We start from the raw sequence: 10280 nt of genomic DNA, 5'->3' as shown, positions 1-10280 counted from the left end.
AGTGGAAGGAGTAGGGAGAAGAGCCAAGGGAAGAAGCTTCCAAGAGGCACTGGAGAACATCAGGACATCCAACTCAGCTTCAAACCCATCTGAGTGCCAAGGTCACACAGCCCTTCTGTTCCGCCCATCTGAAATTCTGAACATCCCACATTTACCACAAAGGCACCCACATCTCATACAACCTAAGCACAGCTTCACAGTCCACGTATCTTTTTGGAAAAACCTGGACTTGGGAGCATTTTTTTGGTTATGATTTCAACAAACTGATTACTGAGTGAAAATGGCAGCAAGAATAAGAAAAYTGAGGGTCTGTGTTACTTAGCCCAGATCAGGTGATCTGATGGATTAATCCATGCACCATCAAATATTTCACACTTCTTGTCCATTTCTTCCCTCCCCCAATAACTAAAAAATAAAAGAACACCATTTTGCTTTAGAARTACTGGAAACCTTCATTGAAATATGGATTTTTTTTTTTTGTCAAAGAATTGAGAAGAGACATGCGATGGAAAAGTAATTTAAACATATTAAAAACAATAGATGCTGATTAGAGCTCTAGGAACGTGCTACAGCACACATTTTATAGGGTTTGGGGATGATATTAAATGAAATGGCAGGGCTGAGATCCAGGTCTGAGTTGGAAACTCCAGGTGGAGGTTGGAAGTTGAACCTCTGCAGGAGACTGGTGAAGAAGAGGAAGAGCTCCATTTTGGCAAGAGTCTCTCCAGCACAGATCCTCCGCCCTGGAACGAAATGCAGAACAACCACAAGAAAATCAGTGAGAGCTGCTTCCTCAATATTAGAAGAAAACAGCCCTCTGAGCAGCATTTTTCTGAGAAAACAGTGAGATTCAGTGCGAATCCAGAACACTTGAAATATCACATCCCAGGTATGAATAAAAAAACCACAGATTTTAAGTCTGTTGGGTACAAATTATCAGAGAGAGAGGAATTTTGATCTTCAGAGATATCATCACAAAGGTGATGTTTTTTTCTTTTCCTTTGTCTAAGTGCTTGCAGCATTTGGGCAGAAATTTATGGAAATGCAGTCTGAATTCTTTAACTCCAGTTTTCAATAAAATGGGACTTTTTTTTCTACATTTTTACATTTTTCCGCTACTTGGCTCAATTTTTGGAACCCAGACCAACTGGTTCAGTCTAGAATTTGGCTTTATTAGTCCAGTCATAGGCAATTTTATATTAAAATTTGTCAGAAAATTCCTTGAAGACTCAAAAATGAAGCTGGAGTGGGACTGAAGAGGAAGCTGGGAGAAATATTCTATGTATATTCAAAAGTGCTGTCAGTATATGTTTTTCTCAGTTCTGTCAAATTCAGTAGCTTGTAAACAKAACCACAGCATGATAATTCAAGGCCAAAACTAGCAAAAACCTGAACTAAAATTTGGTTTTGATTCCCTGTATGACAGAAAGTGGAAAATGAAGAGCTATTGCATGRCTGTGATATGAAATAAGCCCTCCAGGGAATGCCCAGACCTGAAACTTCCTGAATGYACTTTCATCTGGGACATCTGAAATAGAAGGCCTTGGAATTGGAAGTATAAATTCTTCTACAAAAAAAAAGGGAATATTTACTGTGTACTGGATGGAGATTATGACAAGAAAAAAATCTTATTCAAAGATTGTGCAGAATTGAAAACATACAAATAGGGTCTATAAAAGATGGTGAGTGTTGTAGATGTAGATATATGATAGATAATTTAGGCAGAGACTGATGTATGAGAATTTTAAARAGCAATTACAGAGCCTGCAAAGCAGGAGAAATGCCAGAGAAGGTGCTGGTGTGTAAATCCAGGTGAATGTCACACTCTGGGGAAGCCTCAAAAGGCAACCTCCTTCTGTCCTTTGATTTTTCAGGATTTGGGGTTTTATATGGCAACTCCTTGTTGTCACACTGTATGAAATCTTGACCCAGCCGACGTGATTTGTGATTTTTTAAAAGGGAGATGAAAAARTGAAGCAGGAAATATACAGAAGCATCTTTGCTGTTTGCTTTGTGTAAGTGCAAAAGAGAAAGCACCTGCTGAAAAAGGCATGAAAGCATCTCTCTTCACAAATTTCCCATTGGCATCAAGGAAGTGCTCTGGGTAGAACATGTCTGGTTTCTCCCACTGCGACTCATCTTTCAGGACTGAAGCCAGCAAAGGGATGATGTAGGTTCCCTGCAAAACAGCACAGAGGAATGAATCCCTGGACAAATTCAGAAAGAGGAAATGTCGAATGAATCAATCCTGTCGGCACCCCACCTTGGGAATGAAATAGCCTTTGAGGGTGACRTCTGCAGCAGTCTCATGAGGCAAATCCAGTGGCAGGATGTTGGCAAACCTCTGAATTTCATGGATGACGGCGTCTGTGTATGGCATCTGCGCTCGGTGCTCTATCCGAGGCGGGTTGGACCCTATCACTTGCTCTATCTCTTCTTGGACCTTTTCTGAAGAAAGAATCAACTCTAAGATACAAAGGCTCTTTTGCCCCTGAGGCACACTGTGCTTCACTAATGTAAATTATAATAAATCTGGAATGCAAACCATTAATTCTCCAAATACCTTTTTTCATTTTTCCTTTCAGAAATAATGGAAGGTGAACAGGGCCACAATGTTTGATTGATCCTTTACCAACAAGAAACCTAACAACTTTTTTTCTGCCCTCCCTTCTGTCTAAAGATCCTTGTTCTGCCCAAGGATTTTCTCAAAACCCGCATTTGGCTCCAAACAACCCTGTGCCATCAGCTGGAATGGAGATGTCAGACAAAGGGCAATTTCCTGAATCTTCTCAGGGCCCTAAAGCCTCAGTAAAGTCCATTAAACATCTGCACAGGCCTTTGATTTATGGACAGCTTTCAAGGAAAACAGAAAAGTTTCATTATCCAACACAGAACAGCTCTTTTCTTATTAATTAACGAGATTTTCCTGAGTGAAGGGCCTGGCCTGTATGAACTCTGTGTTCTTTTCCTGACTGATCAATGTGACCCTCTGAACCACAGGGCACAGGGATGATAATTGGCTGAAAATCTCTGCTTTTTGTAATTTGGCCTATTAACAGAACTCCAGGTTAATGTTTGGTCCCTAATGCCCTGAGTGAACAGTATCTACCACAAAACCACTTACTCTGGATTTCAGGGTACTTTAGCATCAGCAGAAAGCCCCAGTACAGTGTGGTRGAAATTGTCTCAACACCAGCAGTAAACAAATTGCTCATCAAGCTTAGCAAGTTGCCGTTATGGAAATACCCATTGGTAGTGGATTTCTCCTGGAAAAAGTGGTTGAGATGAAAGGATGAAAACTTAAARCTTTCCATGTGAAAATGCAATTTATGGTGATAAACATTTGGTAAGAAATAAATCCTGTATTTAAAAAAATTTGAAAGACAAGGCTTGTGCCTGAGAAGAATGTTCTGTATTTACTGGGGCCAGCTGCAAGGAGAGCTACTTTCCCCATAGAAAAGGTTACCCAGACATATCAGAGACCCCAAAGAAGAGTCCCAGTAAAGCCCAGCTAGTGATTTTGTTCTGTAATGCATTATGTTAAAAGAGCCAGAAGGTCTGGGACATCAGAGAGAGCAAATAAAAAGATGCAGCCTTGGTAAATATATTGATACTGTCTGAAGAAAATGAATAAGGATAAATGTTTGCTGATTAAAAGAGGTTGAAATTTCAACAGCGTGAAGTATCTGTTCAACTCTACCACTTTGTTACAGATGTTTTCTCAWAGACAGCTCCCCTAAAGAAATTTGGCTGTAATTATAAGAACTGAAAGGAAAATGTAAATGTCTTCATAGAAMCATAAAATTTGGAATCAACAAGACAAAATTCAGTTACCTCCTGCTGTTTAACCAGGAAGGCATCAATAAAACTTCTTTGGTCATTTTTGTCCAGGGTTTTGAGATGTTCTACAAAAGTAACTTGTACGAAAGCRTGGAATTCATCTCTGTTTCGGAGGAGAGTCTTGTTAGCCCTCAGGAGGAATCCAAGGTATGGGAAGATATTGTACATCTACAAAAATGGAAATTGTTGTAGAGAATTTACTATCCAGAGGTCTGAAAACACTACAAAAATTAATTAATAATATTGTGCCTGTTTTGAAGATACAAAACCAAAAACTTAAGATTAAGATTTTGTTCTTTAGAATTTGAAAAAGTGACTGGATGAGTTCATGGTCAAAAAATTATCAAGAACCACTGAACAGATTAAAAATCTTGACCCAAATTACTATTTTTCAGAAGTAGTGTAGGTGTGAGTCTCAAACAGCTGCAAGTTGCAAGCAGGGACATGGAAATGTTGGCCAGCAACTTTTTTTATTGTTTTAGCCAGCTCTTCCATTGACTTTTTTTTTTCTCTTTTTCAAAGCCTAGAGGAACATAAATCAATCCAGGGTGTGGCAGCATTGCTTGCAAGTATCAGAAGGTAATTTTTACTCATGAACACTCTTCAAACTACATCTTAAATTTGTTTTTTGAGAGACTGGAGGCTTGATTGTTGGCTTCAAAAATCCCAGACTGTCTCTCAAGCTTGTTTTGTCCAAGAAAGTGCTTTGCAAAACTTTTATCTCTTAAAGTCTCAGATTTTCCTGTTTTATGAAAGAAACTGATTGTGAGTATTGATATGTTCCCATGGCATCCAGTGGAGCAGCAACATAAACATGTGAATCATTACCGTAACCAAAGGTTTCCCAGCAAGCCTCACACTTTCATTGGTAAGATTTAGAAGTCTCACAAATCTGGAGTCTTTGTAGTCAAATCTTTTTCCAAGCAATATTGACACAATTATATTAGCAATTGCTGCATTAATTATTTTGCTGGCATCGAAGGGCTTTCCTAGACAAGGAACAAGAGAATGTATTAAGTTGTGGGAAGAGATGTAATTTGTAAATGTAAATTTGGTATTAAATACTGCTGTTTATTTGTTATGATTGACTGCTATGATTATTTTCCAATGTCAGAATACCATACTAGGATACAAAAATGCCAGAGGAGCCAAATTCATCAAATTGATTCAACCTGAAATGCATTTCTTGAAAAGGTTTGAASTTGAGAAGGCTACTTGAACATAACTTTAGAGGTGGTGAGGCTCAGGGATAGACTGTCCAGAGAAGCTGTGTCTGCCCCTGGATCCCTGGAAGTGTGCARGGCCAGGYTGGACRGGGCTTGGAGCACCCTGGGATAATGGAAGATGTCMCTGGCCATGGCAGGGGTGGGARTGGGATTGTRTTTAAGGTCTCTTCCAACCCAAACYATTCTGTAGTTCTGTRATTCTGTGKGTTGGAAGGATGAACCATCCACCCACCTTCCTGTGAGGCGATGGTGTCTGCCAGGTGCCCGTACTCCTCCACGATGCGATCCTCAATGGCCTTTTTGCCCATCCCAAAGTCTCGTAAGGTGGTGAGGGTAAACCTTCTCATCACCTTCCAGTTTTCACCATGAGCAAAAACAACCCCTGAGACCAAGAGAACATTTCAAGGTGGCAGAAGATTTTAAGTAACTAATTTTTCAAGGCATAGAATGAAGCTGTTTAGGAGACGTCACTTCTAAAACAAGTTAAATTGCATCCAGATGAGGAAAAACACAAATGTGCTTTAAGTATTTTCAATCAATCCTTGGCAGTAGGTTTATCACACGAGCAAAGGGTAAGTATTCAAGGTTTATTTAATCAAATAATAAGAATATATATTCTAAAAGACACTTGTCACTGAAAGAAAGTGGACATTGGAAATTCAAGTTCGAACTGCTGGTCATCATAATTAGTAAGTGGAATTGAACTGAGGAGTYTTATGACTGCAGGAGAAACCTGACTAGGCAAAAATATCTTTAAAATTTAGGTATAAACCTAAAACCTCCACCTTCACTTTTTTTCACTGAAATTGTTGCACCATTTACCTGACTTAAGCCTGTTTTTTTTTTTTCAAATAAGAAAATAAAATGAAAAGTATGCTTCTATGCAATAATATGATCAAAAGAAGCAGCTGTTGAAATGTTCACAGAATTGTGCCTGAATTTGTCCAAGGATCATTGGAGATACAAGTATGAAACTCTTATGCTAAATCAGAATGATGCTTGGGTGTGAAATTCTCATTTTGACAGCAGACAGTGTTTCCCTTGTTAAAATAAATCCCCAGTTCTCTATGTGTTACATGTTATCTAATGTCAAACTCCTAATTTAAAAGCACCATTCACCCGTTGAAATGCCACGCAGAGGTATAAATACCAATTCCAGAAAAGGTTGCTCTGTGATAAGCCCAAAAAAACAGAAGTCCAGAGCCATATCATGAGAGCTACAAATACTTCTCTGGCATGGATGTCCTATTTAGATTCTGAAAATGTGTCACTATCCATTATCTGCTGCTGTGGTTATTTTTAGAGTTATGGCTGTTTCATTGCCACTCCCAGTAGTTTCAAAGTTGAATAAATGYACTGAAGTCAATGAAATTGTTCCTTATTTCCAATGCTTTTTTTGATCTCTGATCCAAAGTGTGGCCTCAGCTTCTGATTTGTCTATAGTAAAAAAAAAAWAAAAAATGAGSARGTCAAGCTGATAAGGAAAAATAAGATCAACTCACCATTTCCTTTGGTCAGATCTTCAAAGACTGGGATTTTAGGTCTCTCTGCAAATGCATCTGCCTGGTTTACAAGAGCTTCCTTTACTGTCTCATACCCAGAAATCACKACGACTTTCCTGTGCCCCATCTGAACACTGAAGACTGGACCATATATTTTGGACAGCTGTCAGGAGAAGAAAACACTGGGTTTCAACTTCTACAGCTTACAAAGAAATTCATCATCCTTTCCAGTGCTGCTTTGTCGTGGTTTGAGCTTGGCCAAAAGCCAGAGCACCCATGGCGTCCCCCTCCACTTACCCCAAAAAGGAAGAGGGGAGAGCAAAAGCCCAATTAACACTAAAATTTATGGCWTTTAGATAACATAGAGAGAAAGATACATATATGCTCCAGAAATGACCARACAGGCTGAATAACTTAAGTTGCAAAATAGATTTATTACTAAGGACTACTAAGAATACTACTGCACAGGGAAGGGGAACAGAGATAGGGAAAAATTTACAAGGACAATTAAAAAAAATGGACATTTTAAGACACCTGTTACTCTTTCTGTGAACCTGTCTCTCCCAGGTCGCCAGTCCCCACACCTCCATGCCTTCCCGAGCGCAAGGGGGCAGGGAAATGAGATTTTTAACACAGATCAGACGACTCATTATGGTTATTGTCCAGCATCATAGGAGAAGAGTCCTTACAGCTCAAAGCTGTGGAAATTCTTTTCCCAAGAAACAGTCAGTGTATAACTGCTGGTGGCATGGGATTCTYTTCTTTACCTCGTGGAAGAAAGGGAAACAGTTGTCCAAGGCTGACTGCTTCATTCTAAGGGCMAGGCCACTCTCTCAAATCTCCTGGCAGAACACAGCTTCTTCTAAGCGTCTAATCACTTCAGACATGTAGGGGACCACCTCTTCCCCCTTTTTGGCTTATGATCAGTCCAGTCCTCCAAGGACAGTTTTTTTTATCTTGGGTGCAGGGCCTCTTTTTTTTTTTTTCTGTACAGGCTTCCCATTGAAGAAATAATCATTTCAAGAACAGCTTGTTTTCTTCATGTTCCAGTACCACAGCAACAGCACCTGTCTTCTTCTTCGACCCTCTTTGACTTTGTGTCTCCATTTTTTTCTTACATCTCCTCATCCTCCTCCTATGTCCTGCCCCGGTGCAGGGGATGATACTAACAACCTAAATACTAATGGCAGCTGCGCTCTATCTGATTTTGAATTCTTCTTAAGTACAAGACCATACGTTATCACAGAGGTGTAACTAGCATGTGCAATTGACCCAGGCCTGACCAGCAGCTTGTCCATCAACCTCAGAGCCACAATGGACTGGCTGTAAAACACAGGGGGTCAAGGCTCCTTTTGCTGGAGGAGAAGGAGAAAACTTCCAGAACTTTCTCACAGGAGCCATCTTTGTGGTTTCTTGTTCCCATTCCCCCACCACCAAAAAACCAGACCATGTAAAACCAGGACATGCTTGTATTCCAGTCCCGCCTCTGGGTTACTAACATGTTAGATATTTTYCTGAGTACAGGGAAAGACATTTGATTTAAATGGTGGGAATGTGCCAGACATTGTGATGGATAATGWCTAAATGGCACAGCTGGGAGAGGAGCCCTCTTGTGCTAAACTGAGCAGGGTCACAACAGCTGAAACCCCAAGTCTGCAAAGGATGGCATTGACAGCTTGATCTTCCCTCAGAAACGTTTGTAAATTCAATTTTTGACTCATATTTTCACACTTATCTCTGTGCTGTTGTGTTTCTTTTGTTCACAAGGTAAAACTATTCAAGCCTCTGATGTCACTAATATATAAAAGAAACCCAGTTTGTTTGTGGGCCAGAATTTAGCATTAGTTAAATTAAAACTTTTTATGACTACATCCACTGTGAATCTGTCTCAGAGACAATGTGGTACCTTTTTAGTTGATAGAGGTGGYTTTGTTTTTATATAACTCAGTATTCCTGATTTTTCTGACAGCTGGAGGGGATTTTCCCAACTCCACTTATTTTCTAGTGTGTTTTCAGAGAGAAACAGAAGGCAACTATTTAGCATGAATACACAAAACGTTCAGTAGGTACAACCAGCTGAAATACCAGGAGCAGTGACCCATAATATCTGAATTATGCTCAAGTCAGRGAAATCAGCATTAGAATGGAATCACTGAATTACAGCAGGGGCATGTGGKTTCTGTTGGCCTGAAAACAAACGGAACTTGCTTTTGCCAACATGATTGGGCCATGTTGGAGAGCTGAAGTGATATTCCAGATATGGCATCTAAGCATACATATTATTTGTGGGTGCAGCGTCCATGCATATTTTAGGTGCAAATATCCCTTTCAAAATCATAAGGAAGGAAGAGGTGTGGAAGCAGAAAAAAAAAGAAGAAATGAGGTGGTTCATAAACACTAAGAAATGAGCTGGTTCATAAAATTCTTCTGACTCAAGGTCAGTAAAGTCCTTTAATAAATTTGGTAAAGAAAGCACTAGGAGAAACCARAAAGATTTATTATTCAGGCCACTGTTGGCCCTGAATATTAAGGGTATATAGTTATATCTTCAGCTTTTGGGGAAGAAAAGAGGGAAGGGAGATGAGAAAGGTTGAAAGTGAAGGCRAGACTCTGCAGTCATAGCTCCAGGGGCATCAATCAGTGGAAGGCAGGGGGTGTTAGACCACATATCAAAATAATTCCTTATTCAGTTGCCTTTTTTCTCAAAATTACCACAAAAATAAGGTGGGCACTTATTAATTTATTATTAATTAATWAATAATTAATTTATTATTAATWAATTTAATATTAAATAAATGTTATTAATTTAATGTTAATGTTGTTAATTTGGGAGTTGTTGAAGGCTGAAACCTGGACGCATGGAGAAAATATTAAAGAACCACCTGCATTCAAAGTTTTCTGTTCACATCCTGTCCCTTGCTAAAGGCACATCCATRGATGAAGTACATCAGGTGCAATAGGAGAATCTCTGTGACACCTTGGACTATGGGGCTCAATGATATGTGTAGTTATAGGACCAATAGGAAAGAAAATGAGTACCTGTAGATAAGTCCTGTAGGGTCTCTTCAAATCGAACAAAAGAAGGTTTCCAATTATAGGTAACGGTCTTGGTCCTGGAGGAAAGTTCTGTCTATGGTTGTTCCAGAAACCTGCTGTTTTCAAAATGGATAGAAAAGCCAGGATCAGCACTAAAGCAATGGAAGTACTGCTGCTCCAGAAACCTGCTGTTTTCGAAATGAATACAAAAGCTAGGATGAACACGAAACCAATGGAAGTGCTGCTGCTCCAGTCCATCTCTGTTCAGCCAARTATTTGCCTGAAATACAGAAGAGAGAAAATGTGGCTCTGGATCTCTGCCTTCCTGCAAGAATTTCTCTTGAGAGGCTCTTGTGTTAGTCCAGAAACCTCTTTCCCAGTGAAGGGTATGTTTTCCTTGCAATTAGTGGCTTGTTCTCTTCCCCTGTGCTTCCTAATGAATTCTCGGAAGGGTACAGGGGCAGATAAATGTTTGCTAACCAGCATGTGACCGGGTGAGAGTGTGGGTCACTGGGCAAGTGTGAAGTCCAAGAACAGAGATAACTGCAGTTCATCAACCTGACTTTTGCTACAAAAGCCATAAATTCTGCATACTGTCCAAGTTACTGATTAATCATGTTTTTGTCATGAGAGAGACCGATCTCACTTTTATTTATGCCTCAACATGTATGTACTG

At 39.6% G+C, this 10280-nt stretch overlaps 1 protein-coding gene across 1 annotated transcript; it reads right to left on the bottom strand.

The window, feature by feature from the left end:
- Nucleotides 1-506: 506 nt before the first annotated feature.
- Nucleotides 507-10061, bottom strand: LOC130578991 (cytochrome P450 2K4-like). The gene is made up of 9 exons (XM_057375456.1): nucleotides 9608-10061; nucleotides 6569-6731; nucleotides 5299-5448; nucleotides 4669-4829; nucleotides 3835-4008; nucleotides 3125-3266; nucleotides 2264-2448; nucleotides 2038-2179; nucleotides 507-743 (listed from the first exon to the last, which is right to left on the bottom strand). Exons 1-9 carry the CDS (start codon nucleotides 9860-9862, stop codon nucleotides 556-558), a joined length of 1560 nt encoding a protein of 519 aa, XP_057231439.1. The 5' UTR covers nucleotides 9863-10061; the 3' UTR covers nucleotides 507-555.
- Between the last annotated feature and the right edge of the window lie 219 nt (nucleotides 10062-10280).

Source organism: Malurus melanocephalus, unplaced genomic scaffold, assembly GCF_030028575.1.
Source record: "Malurus melanocephalus ecotype Western Australia unplaced genomic scaffold, MMel_1.1 scaffold_249, whole genome shotgun sequence".
NCBI lineage: Eukaryota > Metazoa > Chordata > Aves > Passeriformes > Maluridae > Malurus > Malurus melanocephalus.
The sequence above is the reverse complement of the archived record's forward strand: the minus strand, read 5'-3'. Positions and strand labels throughout refer to the sequence as shown.